General features: G+C 45.6%; 1 protein-coding gene across 1 annotated transcript in view; it reads left to right on the top strand.

The window, feature by feature from the left end:
* The window catches only part of kbtbd3 (kelch repeat and BTB (POZ) domain containing 3), a gene marked incomplete at both ends in the record, with an annotated part of 105,634 nt that overhangs the window by 25,290 nt on the left and 56,324 nt on the right, over positions 1-24,020 (top strand). Inside the window, one exon of the mRNA XM_084308562.1 lies at positions 7,672-7,854. Coding sequence (XP_084164688.1) covers positions 7,672-7,854 — 183 coding nt within the window. The remainder of the gene's footprint in view (positions 1-7,671; positions 7,855-24,020) is intronic.

Raw genomic sequence — 24,020 nt, 5'->3', positions numbered from 1 at the left:
CGATATGTAGGGATGGGAATTGATCAGATTTTATCGATACGATTCCATTATCGATTCTGCATATCGGTCCGATTCTTTATCGATTCCCTTATCGATTCCTGCTACATTTATAATTTAAATAAATAAATTGGAAATGCAACAGAACTAAGCTGGTTAGAATAACAACATGCAACTTGACATTTCTGATTGTCATTTATCATTTATTGTTGAGCCCCCATGTCAGAAAAATACAAAAACTGTAAAAAATTAATTAACTATACACTTAAATAAAATAATGTATTTGAGAACTAATTTAATCTATTGAACTGGAGTTGCATTCAACAGGTCGTTATTGCAAAAGAGAATTCGTTAGCAACATGCGTGGCGCCAGGGCCGCCTGGGAGAAATGCGAGGCCCTGTGCGAGATTTAAACGCGAGCTACACAAACGAACAAATGAATTCACACACAGCACATGTCGTATCTCCAAATGTTGTGAAGTAACATATGTTTTGCCTGGAAAAAAACATCGTTATTAACAAAACATTCGGGAGGGGAAGGAAGGAAGAGTGGGGTAATGTCATGACATTTTCATTAATCTTACCTGCACCAAGGTAAGGGCGAAAGGCCGCAACACAGGTCTCCACGTTGACGAAAGGCCTCTCGCTGTCGGGACAAAAATAAGCTATGGCCAGAGCCTTGTCATGGTGCAGGCCCGACTACATCTTCTGTCAAAAATGATGTCGTAGTCAGAGTGCCAGAACCCCCTGCTATTCTCACGGCTAATGTCAATGGTCGTAGCACAAGCTAACAGCTAACTCAAGGCTAACTGATAGCATCAAACGAACGTTCCCAGCCGAGCGCAGCCGGCAGCTAACGTCGAAGCTAAACAGCTAACTGGCTAACAGTTAGCTCAACCAGGCTATCGCTAACCATTAGCTAACGCAGAAGCAAGCTATGCGGCTACATACAGGTGCTGACACCAGGCCACACACCGTTAGCTACTAGTAGTACTACAACAGCTAGTCGGCCAGTTTAGCTCCAGAGAGAGAGAGAGAGAGAGAGAGAGAGAGAGAGAGAGAGAGATGTCCACGGCGGGAATAGAATAGAGTTAATAGAATAGGTTAAAAACTCACCAAACGTCCAAGAGGATGGAGACAACCGCGTGGAGTTGACGAAGTTCATCTGCCAAACAACCATCCTCTTCATCTTGGCTGCATGTCTCTAGGTTAGCTAACGCTAGTTAGCCTTTAGCTAAGCTAGCTACTAGCCGACATCATCATGGCTATATCCCGACTGCATCATGACAAGGCTCCGGCCATTTGTCCCGCCAGCGAGAGGCCTTTCGTCAACGTTCCTTGGTGACCGACCGACTGATAATGACCGACCCCTTCGTCTTGGCTGGCATAACTAAGCATAATAGTCAAAAGCTGCACGCGCGAAATAGTCAAACGCAGCTGACTCACGCCGGCGTACTACACATGATGTAAGTAAACTCCCTTCGTTGAAACCAATAGTATGTCTGCTGCAGAGCCCCAGAGCTCCCTTCGTTGAAACCAATAGTATGTCACTGCAGACCCAGGAACAAGTCAGACACATTCTACAAACGTGTCTAATGTGAAATATATAAGCAAAACTAGATTTTAGGTCTGTGATGAAAAGGGGCCTCGCGGGAAGGGGGGCCTCGCAAAAAAAATAAAAATAAAAAAAATAAAAATAAAAAAAATAATAAATACAAAATATTTTTTTTTTATTTTTTTTTATTTTTTATTTTGCGAGGCCCCCCTTCCCGCGAGGCCCTGTGCGACCGCACTGCTCGCACACCCCCTGCGTGGCGTGGCGCTAACGTTATTGTTTTTAAATGCGCAACTGTCGGAAAAACATGGCATCGATAAGAGGAATCGATAGTCACGGAGGCATGCGATTCCAGGAATCGGACAATTAGGAACCGGTTCCCAATCGATTCCGATTCTCGATTCCCATCCCTAACAATATGCCAGGTCGAGGGCCTTGAAGCAGATTCGTGCGGCAATGGGGAGCCAGTGCAGGTCCCTTAGAAGTGGGGTGACATGGGCTGACTTCAGTAGGTTTGAGATCAGGCGGCCTCTGCGTTCTGAATGAGTTGAAGAGGCTTGGTGGCAGTGGTTGGAAGGCCAGCAAGCAGTGCGTTGCAGTAGTCGAGGCGGGAGATGACTGTTGATTGGACGAGGAGTTGAGTGGCTTCTTTTGTCAGGAAGGGGCCGATCCTTCTGACGTTGCTCAGGAGGAATCTACAGGTTCTGGTTGTCGCTGCAATGTGAGCAGAGAAGTTCAACTGGTCGTCAAGGACAACACCAAGGTTCTTGGCGGTCGGGGACGCGGTCACAGTTGCATTCTCGACTGTGATGGAAAGGTCGTCAGGTGGGAGGAATTGGCCGGCAGGTGAAGCAATTCTGTTTTGCTTAGGTTCAGTTTGAGGTGGTTGGTCGTCATCCAGGCCGAGATCCGCTCAGAGACATGGATATCTGAGGGAGGGAAGGAGAGGAAGAGTTGAGTATCATTGGCATAGCAATGATACGAGAAGGCATGATACGTGGATGGCTGCCTAACCCACCCTTCCCCAGAAGTTCGCAACCTGGGCGTCATACTGGACTCCACCCTCTCCTTTCATTCCCACATAAAAACAATAACCAAATCAGCTTTTTTCCATCTCAGGAACATCTCCCGACTCCGGCCATCTCTCCCCGACTCCGTAGCAGAGACTCTCATCCACGCTTTCGTCACCTCCCGTCTTGACTACGCAAACTCTGTCCTCATAGGGCTACCCAGTAATGCCCTGAACAGGCTACAATATGTGCAAAATTCTGCTGCCAGGGTTCTCACCCACACCAAGTCCTGGCACCACATGACCCCCACCCTCATCCACCTCCACTGGCTTCCAGTCAAGTCCCGCATCAATTTCAAGATCCTCCTCATCACCTACAAAGCCCTTCACTCCCTTGCCCCCCGGTACCTAGCGGACCTCCTCCATCCCTACATCCCGCCCCGGAGGCTGCGGTCCTCTGACTCCAGTCTCCTCTCCATCCCCACCACCAACATGCGGACTGTTGGTCCCAGAGCCTTCTCTGTGGCCGCACCCACCCTCTGGAACTCACTCCCTCCAAACATCCGTAGTGCTACATCGCTGCACTCCTTCAAATCCCAACTCAAAATCCACCTTTTCACCAAATTTGTAAATGACTGCCTGATTTCCCCTTTTTTCTTTAGTTTTCTTTCTTTCTTTCTTTCCTTTTGATTATTATTTTGTTGTTACGTTGTTCCCTGTCCCCCTCCCTTAGCTGTTAACACTTTGATTGCCTAAGGCTAAATTCATGATATACCATCCCTTGCCAGCTCTATTTGTCTATGGAGAAGTTCCCCTTCTTTACAGGGCTATAACTTTTTAAATTATATTGCTAAATTGCCATTATTAGGGCCCATTCAATGTCCTATATGTATTGGTCAGGGTGTATGAACGTTAAACTTTTTCATTCACATATTCATACTAAAATATGATCTAAAGTATAAGTATGTTTTCATCTCTTTCTGCAGCTTTCTCCAGAACGTGATTTATAGCCCCAAATGCATTATATTGATGATCAAATACAGTTTGATAGCAATCGGCGCGATATAAAAAAATCCAACTGGACGGACTTCTGGAAGTTACTACACGTCATCTGATGTTGACCGGATGGGCGAGGGGGCGTTTATAATTCCGTGGGCAGCGTTATACCATTCATCTAATGTGGGTCAAATGTTCATCATAGCAGTTAGTGTCGAACACAGTAATATTACACGCTAAAACTCACCCCAGTCTCCGCGGGCCGTTGGGCGATCAGCGTGGGGTAGACAGTTTTCCATTATGGGATGTCGAAATACCCGGTCCATTTCCAGGTTGTATAATACTATATACGTCCAAATCATGTTGTTTATCGAGTTATTTGCAACCGATCGATGTCCAGTGTATCAAGATGGAGTCCCGGGACCTATAGCGAGTGCCCGGAAGTAATATGGGTGATCAGCACTTCATCCACATAACTTCCTGTTTGGCGCTTCTGCCGATCGGCCACCAGATGGCGCTCTTGAACCGCTAGAGGATTGAGAGGAGCTCAGAACTGTGTGTGAAGGCTGCGGATGGAAAATATGATTCCGATCACAGATTTTTGAAATATTGATATTAAAGACGAGTTACGGCGTCCTCTGCAACTTGAGCATGGCGGGGAAGGACGCCTAAACACGTTTTCGGCACTTAAAGTGTTAAGCGCCTTGGGTCTCCTGAAAGGCGCTATATACATTTAAGATATTATTATTATTATTATTATTATTATTATTATTATTATTATTATTATTATTATTATTATTATTATTATTATTATTATTATTATTATTATTATTAGTGTGGGTGACCTGGCGAAGCCAGGTTGCCACCCACACTATACATATCCATACTCTTTTTATTATTTATTTATTCCACCGATTTTGCAAACACTTTGCAACACGTAAGCGTTCGCGCCCCATACACGTGAAAGGTATCAAAACGAGCGGCTTGCCTATGGCAACACCGGTCTCCGAACTCGTAAAGTTTCACCGCACCGTCTGGCTACGAATCGACTTTAAACGGTAAAATATCGGTCCCATTGGGAATGCATTGCATTTTAGAGTGTAGCAGCTGAAATAATCTTTTTCCCCCTACCTTGGGTGAATTGCGAGTGTGATCTCAATTTTGGACGTAGAAATAAAACAAACACATCAAAACGATGACACGGCTGTCATCCCGCTCACAAAAGAAAAATAAATGGAATTGGACATTTCTATCTCAACTGACGACCATTTGTTTGAAGGTTCTCCTCCCCATTGACCGCCATGCAATCGCACTCTAGAAATCACATTTTTCACACTATTTTTTAGCCTTCTGTTCCGATCGCCGAAGGAGTGCCACAATATTGCACGAATGTCACAATATCGCGCACAACCCTTCGCCTACTCGTTGTAGTGCTCATGTGCGCGTCACAACGCTTCATCTCTTATAGTTTTCTTTTAATCAATGTGACAATGCAGTCATGCATCTGCCTCCATACAAATGCATTGGATAGAAAATATGCAAGTCATAGTGATTGCTTCACCTGTGTGGCTCATGGCTCACTCATGATTGGTTCAGCTGTGTGGCTCGTGGCTGAGCTGCCAATGACATCATCCACTTAACCCATCATTGGCCATCACTGTGTTGCAGTACTGAATTGCTGACAGCGCCCTCTGTCTTGTGGGTTGTGTCATTGTACTCAGTAGGGATATCCTCTTTCATTTTTCATTGGTCCATGTTGACCACCTTTCATTGGTCGATGTTGACCACTCCCCCGATCCTTAGACCACGCCCCCTTAGGCCACACCCCCTCAGTGTATCTCTTGAACCGTTTGTCGTAGAGACTTGCGGATTGTGCCATTGTACTCGGTGTAATAGTGTAATAGTGTGTAATAGTGTAATAGTGTGTAATAGTGTAATAGTGTAATAGTGTGTAATAGTGTAATAGTGTGTAATAGTGTGTAATAGTGTAATAGTGTGTAATAGTGTGTAATAGTGTAATAGTGTAATAGTGTGTAATAGTGTAATATTGTGTAATAGTGTAATAGTGTAATAGTGTGTAATAGTGTAATAGTGTGTAATAGTGTAATAGTGTAATAGTGTGTAATAGTGTAATATTGTGTAATAGTGTGTAATAGTGTAATAGTGTAATAGTGTGTAATAGTGTAATAGTGTCTAATAGTGTAATAGTGTGTAATAGTGTAATAGTGTAATAGTGTAATAGTGTGTAATAGTGTAATAGTGTGTAATAGTGTAATAGTGTAATAGTGTAATAGTGTGTAATAGTGTAATAGTGTGTAATAGTGTAATATTGTAATAGTGTGTAATAGTGTAATAGTGTGTAATAGTGTAATAGTGTAATAGTGTGTAATAGTGTAATAGTGTAATAGTGTGTAATAGTGTAATAGTGTAATAGTGTGTAATAGTGTAATAGTGTGTAATAGTGTAATAGTGTGTAATAGTGTAATAGTGTAATAGTGTGTAATAGTGTACTAGTGTGTAATAGTGTAATAGTGTAATAGTGTGTAATAGTGTAATAGTGTAATAGTGTGTAATAGTGTAATAGTGTGTAATAGTGTAATAGTGTAATAGTGTAGTGTGTAATAGTGTAATAGTGTAATAGTGTGTAATAGTGTAATAGTGTAATAGTGTGTAATAGTGTAATAGTGTAATAGTGTGTAATAGTGTAATAGTGTAATAGTGTGTAATAGTGTAATAGTGTGTAATAGTGTAATAGTGTGTAATAGTGTAATAGTGTGTAATAGTGTAATAGTGTGTAATAGTGTAATAGTGTAATAGTGTGTAATAGTGTAATAGTGTGTAATAGTGTAATAGTGTAATAGTGTGTAATAGTGTAATAGTGTCTAATAGTGTAATAGTGTGTAATAGTGTAATAGTGTAATAGTGTGTAATAGTGTAATAGTGTGTAATAGTGTAATAGTGTGTAATAGTGTAATAGTGTGTAATAGTGTAATAGTGTGTAATAGTGTAATAGTGTAATAGTGTGTAATAGTGTAATAGTGTGTAATAGTGTAATAGTGTGTAATAATGTGTAATAGTGTAATAGTGTAATAGTGTGTAATAGTGTAATAGTGTGTAATAGTGTAATAGTGTAATAGTGTGTAATAGTGTAATAGTGTGTAATAGTGTAATAGTGTGTAATAGTGTAATAGTGTGTAATAGTGTAATAGTGTGTAATAGTGTGTAATAGTGTAATAGTGTAATAGTGTGTAATAGTGTAATAGTGTGTAATAGTGTAATAGTGTAATAGTGTGTAATAGTGTAATAGTGTGTAATAGTGTAATAGTGTGTAATAATGTGTAATAGTGTAATAGTGTAATAGTGTGTAATAGTGTAATAGTGTCTAATAGTGTAATAGTGTGTAATAGTGTAATAGTGTGTAATAGTGTAATAGTGTGTAATAGTGTAATAGTGTGTAATAATGTGTAATAGTGTAATAGTGTAATAGTGTGTAATAGTGTAATAGTGTCTAATAGTGTAATAGTGTGTAATAGTGTAATAGTGTGTAATAGTGTAATAGTGTGTAATAGTGTAATAGTGTAATAGTGTGTAATATTGTGTAATAGTGTAATAGTGTTGCGGGTTGTGTCATTGCACTCAGTAGGGATATCCTCTTTGATTGGTCTATGTTGACCACTCCCCCAATCCTTAGGCCACGCCCCCTTTTTGTATCCTTTGAACCGTTTGTCATAGAGACTCGCGAGAGACACTCTCCCCCGTTGGCCGGCGGTGCACAGGCGTCACCCACACTTTCACAATTTCCCCCGCGCGGAATTGTCTAGTTATTATTATTATTATTAATGTTAGATTTAGTGTAGAGGGAGAAGAAAGGGGATCCAAATCAAATTCCTTGTATGTGAAAACTATTTGGCAATAAGACTATTCTGATTACATAACAGACCATGCCTCTATAGAGCTAGTAAGATTCTAAAATACACAACCAACCTTCCCTCTATAGAGCTAGTACGACTGTAAAATACACAAATGACCTGACCTCTATAGAGCTAGTAAGACAATAAAATACATAGTTTCTTTAGAGATAGTAAGGCTTCTCATACTATGATTCTCCACCCAGGTGCCAGTGCTTTCCAAAGCCTGCAGTGACTTCCTGATTGGAACCCTGGATCTCTCCAACTGTCTGTCCCTATTGGCCTTGGCTGAGGGATATGGCTCTGCCCCCCTCCTTCAAAGAGCCAATGAGTTTGTGTTTCAGAACTTTCATGAGCTTGCGTTAACCCAGGACTTCCTGGATATGCAGGTGAGGGCTGAGCATGAGATTACTTTTTTATTTATATTTGTCCTTTATTCATACAGGTCCAGCACTATATCTTAAAATATTCATACAGGTCCAGCACTATATTTTAAAATAATGTTTACATATCTGTATATACTAGGGCGGCTACGTGGCGTAGTGGGCAAGGCGCTCGCCACGAAATGCTGGAGACGCTGGGCTTGCCTGTTCGAGCCCAGCGCTCCACATTTGCTTTCAGTTTAGCTGGTCGTCCGTACTAATACACATTGGCCGTATTAGGGGGTGGGAAACTGATGGGTGGGGATCGGGCGTTGTGGACAGCGACTCCTACAGGTCGGTTGGTGCGCCTGCGCAGTAGAATCAGGAAGTGTCGGGGGCAGCGTGAGCCTCCCACGCGTTACTCCTCGCCACTGAGAGATCGAGCTGCGCAGGTGAAAAGATGCGACTGCTGTTACCTCAAGTACCGGAGGGGACTTGTGCTATGTATGACTTAGTCCACATTGCAGCCGGCTTGTGGGAGGCAAGAAACAGCGTCCGTGACAGGGGAGGGTTGAATTGGATGATACGAAATTGGGATGGGAGAAAATATTGAAAAATGGGAGAAAAAGTGAAAAAAAAAAAAAAACATATACTATATCTGTTACGAAGGATCAGATTAAACCGAATATATATATTTATTTATGGATATATATTGAATAGTATTTGTATGTCGTTTGATATCCCTTGTATATTCCTTGTACATATGCACGGAATATCCCTTTAGCCTACTATAGCCCATAATAGTTCATTCTCTTATTGGACAAAGGACCAGGCGCCAGGGGACCAGCCCCTGGCGTCAAGTTCAAAGGTACCGACGAGACATGTCCGTACTAGCCCCGGCTCCGCTCAGGGATACGGCTACCGAAATGAGAGTGGCACTATTTGTTCACCGTGCATATAAATATGGCGCAAGTAAATGTAGAAGTCCCTTACCCTTCTTCCCAACTTAGTAACAGAACGTGAAGCCTCACCCACGATACGACGTGCGGTGAAGTATGGCCTGTTTGGCCTTAGAATAGCATTGAGACCTCGTGCGAATTAATAACGGAATTGTCAGAGTTTGGCACTGTATCGTCGAGTGCGACGTATTTCTATCAAGTAATAATAGTCTATCGTGTATGGTGCATCGTGCGGTTAGAGTTCTAAAGTGACCAGCATCTCCAACGCTTCCTCGTGTTATCTAGAGTCTTATCCAGGTTGGGCCGACCACATGGCGCTTTCATCCGAGGAGATCTAGGCGAGGACCGAGGGACATGTACACTGGATTACCTACCCGACGACTGCTGAGCCCTATGCGGCTGGAATATATATTTGCTTTGGTACTGTGATTTGTGGAGCGGATAATCGCTGACGCCTGTGAGTGTTGGATTTACCCCCGAGAGGAGTCAAGTTGAGTCGGCGCTCAGAGAGACTGAGGTCGCCTAGCTTCTTCTTCATTGTGGAGCTACAGCCTACAAGAGAACCAAGGTGTATTCATCTGCGGATCAAGAGTCTATTGCACTGTCTTCTGTACTTGAAGTCTCCATAGATATCGTTGACCAGACGGTCTACTACCGACGGCTCTCCTACCCCCCCTACCGGCTTACAACCGGGAGGACCCCCTCCAGAATATCCCGCTATATCATTAAGTGTACCATAGATATAATTCCCTAAGAGCCAGGTTGTATACTTGCTTCCTGCGTAACCAGAGATTGGACATTCAGTGTTGATTTGCCTACGAGTACTAATTTGCCTTACAAGTGCATTCAAATGATAAATGTAAGATAAATATTCTATGTACCTTTTGCTCCATTAAATATTTGATTATTACCTTTGACTGGAACCGATTTCATTGTGGAAAGTGTTCATCATATTTAGATATCGTGTACTGTATGGCCAGTAGTTAAAGTACATAAAGCGGTAGTGGTTTAATGATACCATACTTATCAATACAGTCAGGGAATTGTACCCCTCAGTTACAATTGGTCCTTCGAGCCGGAGAATAACTAGTGTAATATTAATATAGTGGTATTAATATTGAAATGGCCTATGATGAACACTCCACAAAACGGTCCTCCTAAAGTAGATCGCCCGCAGCGTAGACGGCAGCCACCTCAGTACTTAGAGGATTACGCTGCCAGTATACTACCTAGCCTTCTACAAACGGTAAACGCGGTAAAAGTAGAAAGTAAAATTATGTCCGACCCTATCAACCAGGATACCCCGACCACAGAGGCCCTAGTGGGTTCTAATGTAACTGACCAAGCTCACGGTGGGGACCAGGAGGGAACTGACACGACTTTACCCCCCGCCAAGACCGAAGAAGTAGTGCCCGGAGAGCTCCGGGAGGAAGACAACCCTCCAGAGATGGAACTCTGCACGGAACAAGATGAGGAGAGCGCCGAGGAGATAGAGCTCCAGGACTCCCCGCAGGAGAACGCATCCCCAACGAGTACTGCCAGGAGCGGATCACCTCAACCAGCGTCTTCCCCCAGCGAGGCGGACAAGATGCTGGCACAGGCGTTCCTCGCCAGCCTAGCAGCCTCCACAGAGCGCGATCGGCTCCAAGCACAGACGCTTAGTGAGCGCGAACATTCTTCCATGGAAAGAGAACGCATTCAAGCGCAGCAACGGAGCGACGAAGAGCGTATACGTCTGGAGATGAGACGCCTTCAGACGGAAGAGAATATGGCAAGAGACCGGGCCGAAGCAGAGCGCGCCGCCGCCGAAGCCCAGCGCGCCGCTGCCGGTGCCCAAAGAGAAGCGGAGCGCGACATCGCTCTCACCAAGCGCGAAGCCGAGCGCGACCGATTACAAGCGCAGCTAATGGAGCAGCTGATCGCCAGGGCAACACCCCCTCCCTCCACAAGGGGTTCCAGGGCCTCGTCAAGACACGGGTCAAGGGCACCCTCCCCTAACCGATCAAGCGACCCTGAACTCGACCACCAGAGAGAGCCTATACCCCCCTCCGAACCCCTTCCCCGACCGGTCCCAGTGAGACCCAGCTACAAGGAAGGAACGGCGTACACCGCGGAGAGGCTAAATAGACGACTACAGGATCTAGATGACCTGACAGAGGAAGAAGAGGGAGAGGAGGAGAGTCAAGCCCGACAGCAGCACAGTACTCCACAGGACCAGGAGGTCCAGTACAGCCCAGGCTATACCCCCGCGGCTCTGCGCTACAGACCCCCGACTCTATTCACGGGTGAGCATGACGCACGACCAGTCCCGAGGAATAGCACCTGGACCAGCGGGCCATGGTACCCTGCCGGTACCAGCCCACCGAGAGGCGTAAGAGGAGACTCGCCTAGGAGGCCTCTCTTCCAACGCTCACCGATGTGCCAGCCATCCACGGCGTCATACATTGGCACACCGACGTTTCCAGACTTCACCCATGAGAACCGAGCACAGTACACGGAGTTACGGATGTGCTTAGAGACAATGATGGTGGATGTAGCTGATGAACGCCACAAGTATGCTATCCTATTGAAGCACCTGAAAGTGCCCAGAGCGCACAACATAGCGCTAGCTTATGCCACCTCTACGACCCCATACACCGCGGCTCTAGCAGCACTAGACCAAAGATATGGACGTATATGGGATTACGTAATACAAGAGATAAGGCATATTGACCGCCTACCCCCAGCAACAGACAATCGCTCACTAGACGACCTGTCTATCAAAGTACAATCCCTGGTAGGGATGCTGGGGGCGCAACGAGAAAAGGGTATGCACGAACTATACGCAAACTCGAATGTCGAGAGGATTCTAGAGAAGCTGCCGCCCGCCCGACAGGAGCGCTTCAGGCGGCAAAGAGACCACCGTGATCCTAACGGTCCCGAGCCATCCCTCCTAGACCTAGCCGACTTCCTGGCGAGAGAAGTCAGCAGCCTACGGTTGGATACGTTCGTGCGGAGCACACCAAGCTCCAGAGAGGGACCTAGGAGAGCAAACGATGGCCGAAGATTGGTGACTGTCATGCACCAATCAGAATCAGTACCGAGCAGCAAGAACCACAGTACCCCCTCGATGAAAGAGAAGTGGAAGATGGTGTGCCCGTACTGCGAAAAGGAACACTGGTTGTCACAATGTGACCTGTTCAAGAAGATGACCGCTGAAGAAGTGAGTCACTGGATAAAGTCCAACAGGCGCTGTTACCGATGTGCGCGCAGTCACATGGCAGCCGAGTGCCGCCTAAAGAAGAGGTGTAGTCAGTGTGACGGAGCCCACCTAGATGTCCTACACGACAGTAACAGAAGAAAGCCTGCACCATCCAGCAGCACAAAGGCAAGTGTTATGTACATTGACCCCGCTAGCAGCGGGGGCGCCCAGGTGCTCTTAAAGGTGGTCCGCGTAACACTGAGTTACCAAGATAAGGTCATGGACACTTACGCCGTCCTTGATGACGGGTCAGAGAAGACCCTTCTCCTCACGTCCGCTGCGGCCCAGCTGGGGCTGCGGGGGAGCGAAAACCAGATGACGATTCGGACAATAAGAAGAGATCTAAATACGATAAAGGGCGAGAATGTCTCCTTCACTATCGCAGCAAGCGGGCAGCCAGAGAGACGGTATAGGATTACTAATGCTTTCACCAGCCAAGAAATAGGACTATCGCAGTACACCTACCCCATCGCCAAGCTGATGGATAAATATGTGCACCTGCGTCAACTACCTATCCCGCTCATAGACGGTGCCACCCCGACCCTGCTGATAGGCTCCGTCCATACAGGACCCAGAGGTTGTCCTGCAGCAGTCGAGACCCGCCTAGGATGGACATTACAAGGCCCCCTCGCCAAGTCTCTTAACCGAACAGCAGCCACTAGCTGCCTCCACTCCAGAGTGACAGAAGAAGACACCACTCTCCTGCAGCATGTCGAGAGGCTATGGACACTAGAGACAATGCCCTTTAAGAACGAAAAGAAAGACATTCGTTCTAAGGAAGATATCTACGCTATAGCCCTCCTCGAGCAAGGGACAAAGAGAGTCACAGTCAACGGAGTGATGAGATACGCAACTCCACTCCTGAGGCGAGAGGGAATGCCCACCTTTCACGCCACAAAAGAAGCAACGGAGCGGTATCTATTGAACCACATGCAGCCCATGCTGTGCTACGTTTGCACTACAAAAACACGTCGCAGAGGACCCAGCAGCAGATGAAGAGGTCCGACAAAGTGTGACAAATAGTTTCTACGTGGACAACTGTTTACAAAGCGTCTCGACGCCAGAAGAAGCCGAGGCTCTTCTACTCAAGCTCCGCGCCTCCCTGATCAAAGGCGGCTTTGATCTCAGGCAGTGGGCCAGCAGCGACCCGCAAGTATTGCGCAGCCTCTCCCCCGAGGACAAGGCAGCGAGCAGCGAGACCTGGATGGCGACCATCCCAGGAGAAGCCCAAGAAATGACACTAGGACTAGTCTGGCGCTTCAAAACAGACTCGCTCCATTATAGACACAAACCCCTGACCAAGGAGCAGGGAAGGTCGACGGCAATACCGACCACCAGACGGAGTGTATACAGAACACTCGCCAGACAATATGACCCGTTGGGATGTATTCTACCTTACACCACCAGGGCAAAGATGATTGTAAGAGCGCTATGGGACAAGGACCAGGGCTGGGACGATCCCATACCCGAACACCTTGCATCCACATGGAGAGAGTGGGAGACGGAACTCCGCTCACTCCCAGGTGTTAACATACGCCGCAGCTACTTCCCACCCACAGTGAGGCCAGAGACATGCAAGATGGACCTGCACGTATTCAGCGACGCCTCCGAAGTAGCCTACGGCTCGGTGGCCTACTTGCGTGCCCGAGAGGAGGGAGGAGAAATACATACTGCTTTCATCCTGGCTCGCTCAAGAATAGCCCCACGAAAGCAACAATCTATCCCGCGTCTAGAGCTCTGCGCAGCCCTAGCAGGAGCGCAGCTCGCCACGTTAATCCAACGTGAACTCACCATCCCGGTGCAAAGAACAATTTTGTGGTCAGACTCCACGACAGTACTCACATGGATCCGGTCTGATTCGTGCAGATACAAGGTCTTCGTGGGAGTCAGAGTCACCGAGATTCAAGAGTTAACAGAAGTAGCGAGCTGGAGGTATGTGGACACCAAACACAACCCAGCTGACGTCATCACCCGGGGAATGTCCCTGGATGACCTCACCCGTCACAACCTCTACAGTGACGGACCAGAGTTTCTCAAGCTCCCCGAAGAAGAGTGGCCTACACCCACCCCACGGGAGGCGAGTAAAGAGGAGGCCGAAAACAAGAAACCTATGTTCTGTGGATTGAACACACTCGTCTCCACAGACCCCGACATAGACGATTGCCTCACCCTACAGAGTGCGCAGCTAAAGACATTTCTGTGGCACCACCCAGAGGTTCAGCCCACGACTGACATTTCAGCAGCTGACTACGAAGAAGCAGAACTTCTTCTACTACAACGAGCCCAGAGAGACTCTTTCCCCGATGAGCTAGACTGTCTACAGGGAGCAAAGCCCGTCCCATCAGACAGCAGACTGCTCCACCTAGCCCATAGTCTCATCAGAGTGGGTGGTCGTCTGCGGAGAGCCCCAGACTTACCGGATGACGTCAAGTACCCGATAGTCTTGAACAGCCGACACAAGGTCACAGAGCTGATCATAAAGAAATACGACGAGGATGTGCACCACGCAGGGGCAGAGAGAGTCTTCGCGGAGATCAGACGTCGTTATTGGATACTGCAAGGGAGAGAAGCAGTGCGGCGCTTCCAGCGAACCTGTCTAGACTGTCGTAAGTGGCGAGCCCAGCCCAGTATACCCCGGATGGCTGACCTACCTCCCTGTCGCCTCCGACTCGGCGACAAGCCTTTTCACTCCACCGGTATGGACTGTTTCGGCCCGCTGTATATAAAGAAAGGAAGAGGAACTGAGAAGCGGTGGGGTATTATATTCAAATGCATGACCACCAGAGCGATACATATCGAACTCCTTCCAACCATGAGCACAGACTCATTCCTTATGGCCTTCCGAAGATTCACATCACGGAAAGGAAAACCGTCTACATTATTGTCTGATCACGGGACAAACTTCAAAGGCGGAGAAAGAGAGCTGAGAGAGAGCTTCCAAGCTATGGGCCCAGAACTTAAGACCCACCTCGCTCCATCCCAGATTGACTTCCAGTTTAATCCCCCGAACGCACCTCACTTCGGTGGAACTTGGGAACGAGAAGTACGTTCTATAAAGACAGCCCTGTACGCCGTGCTTGGGGCCCAGACCGTGGCGGAAGCAGTCTTAATGACAGTCCTCACGGAGATCGAGGGAGTATTGAACTCAAAGCCCCTCGGTTACGTCTCAAGTGATGTAGCAGATGTCGACCCAGTCACCCCCAACACACTCTTGATGGTGCGGCTGGACCCCGCGCTACCCCAGACAATGTACAGGCCTGAAGAAGCGAACGGCCGAAGAATGTGGAGGTACAGTCAAGTATTGGCTGACAAGTTTTGGAACAGCTTCCTACTCCACTACCTACCGTCTCTACAGACCCGCCAGAAATGGGTGAAAGAGAGAGACCATTTGACAGAAGGAACAGTCGTCATGATTATCGACCAGTCACTACCCCGAGCTATGTGGCCGGCTGGCCGCGTAAGCAAAGTGATCACCGGTGCCGATGGAAAGGTCCGAGCAGCTGAAGTGCTCGTCCAAGGGCGGACCTACACCCGACCCGTGGCGAGGCTAATAGAACTGCCAAGGCTCCCCGATACTATCGATGACGACCATGACCCCATGACTTTGTGAACTGACTGACCCTCACAGCGGACATTGAGTAGTGGACAGTGCGGTTAATCTGTCTCTGCTTAGCTAATTAGGTGGGACTAATTAGGGGGCGGCTGTTACGAAGGATCAGATTAAACCGAATATATATATTTATTTATGGATATATATTGAATAGTATTTGTATGTCGTTTGATATCCCTTGTATATTCCTTGTACATATGCACGGAATATCCCTTTAGCCTACTATAGCCCATAATAGTTCATTCTCTTATTGGACAAAGGACCAGGCGCCAGGGGACCAGCCCCTGGCGTCAAGTTCAAAGGTACCGACGAGACATGTCCGTACTAGCCCCGGCTCCGCTCAGGGATACGGCTACCGAAATGAGAGTGGCACTATTTGTTCACCGTGCATATAAATATGGCGCAAGTAAATGTAGAAGTCCCTTACCCTTCTTCCCAACTTAGTAACAGAACGTGAAGCCTCACCCACGATACGACGTGCGGTGAAGTATGGCCTGTTTGGCCTTAGAATAGCATTGAGACCTCGTGCGAATTAATAACTGAATTGTCAGAGTTTGGCACTGTACCGTCGAGTGCGACGTATTTCTATCAAGTAATAATAGTCTATCGTGTATGGTGCATCGTGCGGTTAGAGTTCTAAAGTGACCAGCATCTCCAACGCTTCCTCGTGTTATCTAGAGTCTTATCCAGGTTGGGCCGACCACATGGCGCTTTCATCCGAGGAGATCTAGGCGAGGACCGAGGGACATGTACACTGGATTACCTACCCGACGACTGCTGAGCCCTATGCGGCTGGAATATATATTTGCTTTGGTACTGTGATTTGTGGAGCGGATAATCGCCGACGCCTGTGAGTGTTGGATTTACCCCCGAGAGGAGTCAAGTTGAGTCGGCGCTCAGAGAGACTGAGGTCGCCTAGCTTCTTCTTCATTGTGGAGCTACAGCCTACAAGAGAACCAAGGTGTATTCATCTGCGGATCAAGAGTCTATTGCACTGTCTTCTGTACTTGAAGTCTCCATAGATATCGTTGACCAGACGGTCTACTACCGACGGCTCTCCTACCCCCCCTACCGGCTTACAACCGGGAGGACCCCCTCCAGAATATCCCGCTATATCATTAAGTATACCATAGATATAATTCCCTAAGAGCCAGGTTGTATACTTGCTTCCTGCGTAACCAGAGATTGGACATTCAGTGTTGATTTGCCTACGAGTACTCATTTGCCTTACAAGTGCATTCAAATGATAAATGTAAGATAAATATTCTATGTACCTTTTGCTCCATTAAATATTTGATTATTACCTTTGACTGGAACCGATTTCATTGTGGAAAGTGTTCATCATATTTAGATATCGTGTACTGTATGGCCAGTAGTTAAAGTACATAAAGCGGTAGTGGTTTAATGATACCATACTTATCAATACAGTCAGGGAATTGTACCCCTCAGTTACAATATCTATATCTGTATATATCCCTTACCTACTCTTACTAGTTATGTTGCTGGCCAGTATGACTTACGTTCTTACATCTTCATACCTGTATCAATGTAATACACACTGTACATACGTCTGATTAGCACTCTTACTCAGTAGTACTATTACTACTGCACTTTACTGTTACATTTGCACTCTGATTGGATGCCAAACTTATTTTCATTGTACTATAGGTGTGCTGTATAATGTCAATATATTTTAATCTAATCTAATCTAATCTAATGAGACTGAGATCTCTTTTTTACTAGCAGCCTGTTTACAATAGACAGATATATAAAAGAAACAAAAACAAAGGCGGCTGGGTGGCGTAGCGGAGATTGCGCTCATCACCAATGCAAGAGACTCCGGTATCGAATCCCAGTCTCAGCATTGCCTTCGGCTTGGGCCGGCCGTCGTACTGGCTCATTTGGCAGAGTCAGCTGGTGGAAGTCGATGAGTGGGGATTGGACGTTGTGGACAGCGACTCCTACAGGTCCGTTAGGTGATGCCTGCACAGCAGAGACAGGAAGTATCGGGGGCAGCGTGAGCCTCCCACGCGTTACTCCTCGCCATTGAGAGTCCACGCTGTCTGGTGAAAAGATGCGACAGGCTGCCTCCTCGTGTACCGGAGGGGACACGTGATGCAAGGCTTCTATCCTCACTACAACCGACCAGTGGGGGGCATAGTCTAGCAACGTTCAAGACAGGGGAGGGGAGAATTGGCAATACGAATTTGGGGGATGTGAGAAAAAGTGGATAAACATTTAAAAAAAACATTAGACAAACAAGCACAGTTCAGACCAAAAATTTGTCAAACATGCATATCAAATGAAACAAATACAAACAACATCCAAAATATTAAAAACTTTAAAATCGGTGACTTCCGGTTTGAACTCACAAGCTCCCCGATAGCGAAATGATATAGCCCCGGAAAACATATATTAACAACACCAGGGTATTTATTTAATAGTGATGAAAGAAGGGGCTATCACAAGACGTAGGGCAAACACGGTTACAACTGAAAAAGACGACGGAATGGCAGAGAATGACAATGCAACAGGAGAAAAAAATGGCGACGATGAACCTGAACGTGAAGCCACGCGGCTGAACATTTACAAGGAGCTCAAAGAGTTCAGAAGAGACAATGAGCATCAGTTTCGGGAAGTTAAAAATGAAATGAACAAGATGAACAATAGACTCGGTGAGGCGGAGGGGAGAATTGGAGAAAATGAAAATGTGCTCGATGCGGCAACGGTGTTAATCAAGAAGCTAATACAGAGGCAGGCTAGCGTAGAAGCTAAGCTACTCGACCAGGAGGGCAGAACGAGGAGGGAGAACCTACAGGTTTACGGTATCCCGGAGGAAAAGGAGGGGAAAGACATGCACGGATTTCTAGACAAACTGTTTAAGGAAGCACTTGGCCTGCCTCATGACATGGACCTTTGTATCGAATGAGCACACCGGGCATTAGCCCCAAGGCCTAGCAACCCGCAGCTGAAGCCATGGTCAATCGTGGTCAAGTTCGGGAGCTACAAAATAAAAGAAGAGATAATACGCCGGACGTGGCAGAAGAAAAACGCCTCCTATGACAATACACGCTTCCTGCATCCTGACTGGCAACATCACCTCCTGGTTTGGGAATAGCACTGCACAAGACCGAAGCAGACTACAAAGAGTGACACGTTCAGCGGAACGCACAATTGGAGGGGGGCTTCCCACCCTCCAGAACATTTACAACAAGCGGTGCAGGGGCAAGGCTAAGAGAATCATCAAGGACTCCAGCCACCCGAACAACTGTCTCTTTGAACTGCTGCGGTCAGGCAAGCAATACCGGAGTCTCAAGGCGAGCACAGAAAGACTCAGAAGAAGCTTCTATCCCCAGGCCATCAGGCTGCTCAACGAACAATAAACACTATGCAACAACCATCAAATGCACACAGCACACACATCCACACGCACACACTCACTTTAAACAAACAACACACTGCAGCACCCACTCTCCACACTTTAGAACACCTAAACACACTTTATATTTATTGGTAAAGGATTTGCACTACAACTCGTACACCTTACTGTAAATTGTACCTAAATTGTACCTCATCCCATTTCTGTTTTGCACTATATAGTATTGTATATTAGTATATTGCATAGTATATTGTATATTGTATGGTAACTCAGTTACTTCTAGTCTGCATCGAACATTGTACATATGTCTATACTGAACACTGTGACCTCTATTTTTACTTCTTTTTACATGCTACTTTATTTTATTTCATACTTATCTTGTCTAGCACAGTCTCTGGAGCGTAACAGTAAGAAGCATTTTGTATAAAAGTATTCTGTACTTCTGTATGACAACTATTAAAGAAACTTGAAACTTCTATGTTGACCATGATTTCCCCGCTGAAATACTGAAGAGGCGCGGAGAATATGCCGAAGCCAAGTTCCAGACACCGTATCCTGCAAGGATGAGGGTCTTCTACGAAGACGGCACCCGCCTATACTAGAACGCAACGGAGGCGACGAAGGATATGGCAAGACGTGGATATCAGATCACCATGGTGAACCCTCCTGCCGACCCAGATCGAGAGGAGATGCAGCGGCTGTCTACCTGGCAGACGTTGGGAAGACAGCGGGGTTCGGGAGGTGACATACAGCCGACGGAGACTGGAGATCCCGCACAGCAGGACAACGACCATCACGGGTACCGGGAGAAACTACAGGGATTCAGACGGTGACATTCGGAGACGAACATTTAAGATAACGGTCAAGACACACATAAATACAGATAAGTCTCAGGAGCATCGCTGTATAATAACGGACATTACAAAGCGCAATTTTTTTTTTTATTGATTGCACTAAATGTTAAAATAAGCTCTAAGCGTGGGAAAGGAAATATCCTTGATAGATAATATGGGAGGATGAAATTAACCATAATGCAATATGGTTATGACACAGAAGTTGCAACGTACCAATATATATCCAGGATATATACAAATGTTAATTCTTGGATGAGAAACATCACCATTTTGATAAGTTCAGTTAAGTTGATCACACTGGGTCTCATTCTCGAACGAAGTTACGACAAAATATTTCGTCTTAGCCAGATTTCGGCCTATTTAAAGGTCCCATGCATTATAAATGTCATTTTTCAGTCTCTAGCATTGTATTATAGTAATAGGAGTTCGTATCAATGTGTTTTAGGGTCTAAATACCATATTGGCGGATTGCTCCGATTCAGCCCAGCCCCTCTTGTGCTCTAGTAAATCGGGTCATTTTGATTTGAAGTCCTGAGTCACGTCATTAGGCGCACAGTGATGCGATTGGCTCTGTGGTTGGAGCTAATGCCCGCCCCCATTCTACCTAGACTAGACAGCGAGTGGGGCTGCGGGGCCGAGAGGAAGAGAGAGCCGAGAGGGAGCCGAGAGAAAGGAAGAGAGAGGGAGGGAGGGAGAGAGAGGGGGCACTTGGGGGGGGGGGGGGGGGTACCTGCCGGCCGCGCGCCACACGGGAGATTGAAAGAAAGAAAAGAAAAAAGTTGCCCCGTCTCATCAGCGAGAGCCGAGTGGGAGAGAAAGGAGAGAAATGAAGAGAGAAGGAGGGAGGGAGAGAGAGGGGGCACTTGGGGGGGGGGTACCTGCCGGCCGCGCGCCACACGGGAGATTGAAAGAAAGAAAAGAAAAAAGTTGCCCCGTCTCATCATCATCAGCGAGAGCCGAGTGGGAGAGAAAGGAGAGAAATGAAGAGAGAAGGAGGGAGGGAGAGAGAGGGGGCACTTGGGGGGGGGGGTACCTGCCGGCCGCGCGCCACACGGGAGATTGAAAGAAAGAAAAAAAAGGAAGAGAGAGCCTCTCTCTCTCTCTCTCTCTCTCTCTCTCTCTCTCTCTCTCTCTCTCTCTCTCCTCTCTCTCTCTCTCTCTCTCTCTCTCTCTCTCTCTCTCTCTCTCTCTCTCTCTCTCTCTCTCTCTCTCTCTCTCTCTCTCTCTCTCATGGTATAAATGATTATTTGTGTAAATAAGGTTATACGCCGACCATTAAGAAAATACATGTTAGTTTAGGAATAAGGGGCAGGTGAGGTAACTATAAGATTTATTCTTCTTCCTGCTCCTTTTGTCCATGGAATGACTATTTATGATTTTTTAATGAAGAAACTATGATTGTATTATTCCATGTGGCAAATAAAAACTCTGAACTGAACTGAACTCTCTCTCTCTTCCCCCCCCTCCCTCCCTCCCTCTACCAGTGCAGACTGTGGTCTGACTGTCACTCAAAGTGCTTATGGGCGGAGCCAGGCCATAACAGCCTGATTTCTTGAGGCTGAAAAATGATGGTTTCGAGTACTTGATTAGAAATATAAAACAATGAATTTTTTTGAAAAAAACCTTACAAATTTCTTCAATAGACTAACAGGAATTGTGTAAAGTTGCCCAAATAGTGCTAGGAATAGCAGTGCATAGCCCCTTTAAGACATATTAGGGCTGGAAGTGGGAGTCTTCAAATTTTCCTGAGATCTTATTTGAGAGCAGATCTAAGAGTGCTGAGGAGCACACTTAAATATGCTCAGCCCACGATCAAATCTCATGATTGATTGACTAATTTAAAATGTTATTATAACTTGACCGACTGTGTTCTCATAGTGATTCCTTCACGTCAACGCTACAGGCCCCCTTGGAATTAATTACTTAATCATAATTAAAATAAATATGACAATATTTGTACGATAAGAAATTACGAATTTGATGTCGGAAAAATAAATAATATGGATTCATCTGATCACAGGGCAGCTGGATTAACCATATCTGAACCAACTATTTTGGACAAATAATTACTCAGATATTCAAACACAATTATGCAATTATTGTGAAATGATTGAAAATAATAATAATTTAATGCCTTCTGTGGAATTTGTATTTCTTATTTGTTACACATCTGTTTTAATGATTAATTATATACATATGAAAGAATGCAGGTCAACATGCAATGTATCCCATTGATTGGTATACAATGGGACAGACCTTTGTTTGATTGATTGATTGAAAACTTTATTAACAGATTGCAGAATGGGTACAGTACAGTACAGCTCAATTACATAAGGGGATGCAGACCAGAGAAAGAATTTCGTCTTGTTTACATCAGGGTCCCCCATTTTCAATTCATCATAACATATATGACTCACATGACACTGATAGACAGTACTGCTACATCTATACATTTATGACATACCAGATTTACAAATACAGTACTGTTTGTGATACAAAAAGAGTCCAGAAAAGAGAGTACATTTGACGTAGAAACTGTTGGAGGAGGTTGGGTAGGGATGGGTGGGGGATATACTTACACTGTACAAGCAAAACTGTACATTGGAATATTGACAAAACCATACTTGGTAATTTACTTTACATTGGAGGGGGTTGATATAGCTATAAACCTGCATTCCTTTGAATATATCATTAATCAATTAAACTTATATTGAAATACACTATATTGAAATAGATGTAGCAGTACTGTCTATCTGTATGTCATATATGTTACGATGAATTGAAAATGGGGGACCCTGATGTAAACAAGACGAAAGTCTTTCTCTGGTCTGCATCCCCTTAACAATTGTATGTATTGAGCTGTACTGTACTGTACCCATTCTGCAATCTGTTAATAAAGTTTTCAATCAATCAATCAAAACTATATAGCCTATACACCAACACTGAAATGACAGTGGATAAATAAATAAGAACTAAAGCTAATCGGTGGAAATAGACTGCATTAATATTCCATAATAAGTCTTGTGTGCGCCTACGAATGAACAGTAGCCTATAGGCTTATGGAATAATAAGCCATACTGCGTTCATTCATTAAGCCCGCCGTAGGCTATATATATTATGTCATTCATTCATTCATATACAGTACTGCGCGCGTGTCTGTGTGTGCGCGCGCGCTGCGGCAGGTGTGTACCGCGAGCTGTATATGATGCCAATACATTAATCTAACCTAGTTTTGATGGGCGCAAGCGTGATTACGAAACCTAGCCGCATTTCTCGGAGACGCTCTCTGATTGGCACTGACTGACGCTAGGTTTCGTAATCACGCGGCTCGCAAAGCACTTCCGCCATTCCATTTCACACAGCTGCGTCACCAGTTGCCTTATAAGGAACTATGGAGGCGGTGTTTTGTATGCAAATGAGCTGAACGGGAACGCGCTTTGGAGTTTACGACAGAATGCCATTCTCCAAGCAGATATCAGATCATATAATTTCTGCGACCGTTTCAGCCACTTAAGACATATCTCCAGCACGTTCAGGACTCAGAGTGTACTTGTCATAGATTATGTCTCAGTGGTTCCAAGATAAGTCTTCCAGAATATATCTTTTTGAAAATTTTCGGGAATGAGACCCACTGTGTATAGCTTACAGTGTGAACCATACGTTACATTAGGGTTTAAAAAATAGTAGGGGCATAGTTTTAGGCAACCTACCTTGTGTTTAATGCACTCCTCTGATAGACGAGGGGGACCAAAGTGCACGGGTGAGTATAGATCTCACCTTTTGTGCAATTGTTCTATCTGGGGTCTTATCGAACGTAGCTTGGGTAAGTGTGGGGGGGGGGGGATGTATTTATGTTTTTATATGTTCCTTTTTATTTCGATATGTACTATATTGTTGTATGTATATCATCACAATCTCAGGTCCTAGATATGGAAATAAGAGGTATAACGCCCCGGGCATAGAAGCATTAGATGCTGGATTGCACAGAAGAGATACAATACAAGGGCAATGGGGCTGATTAAAATAGTATCATGGAATATAGACGGATGTCATCATCCCATTAAAAGGAGAAAAATACTGATATTCTTGAAACAAAAAAAGACGGATATTGCACTAATCCAAGAGTCACACTTGAATGAGGAGTGTAAGG

Source organism: Notolepis coatsorum, assembly GCF_963971535.1.
Source record: "Notolepis coatsorum genome assembly, chromosome: 1".
NCBI classification, from domain to species: Eukaryota; Metazoa; Chordata; class Actinopteri; order Aulopiformes; family Paralepididae; genus Notolepis; species Notolepis coatsorum.
This window is presented reverse-complemented; position numbering and strand designations above follow the sequence as displayed.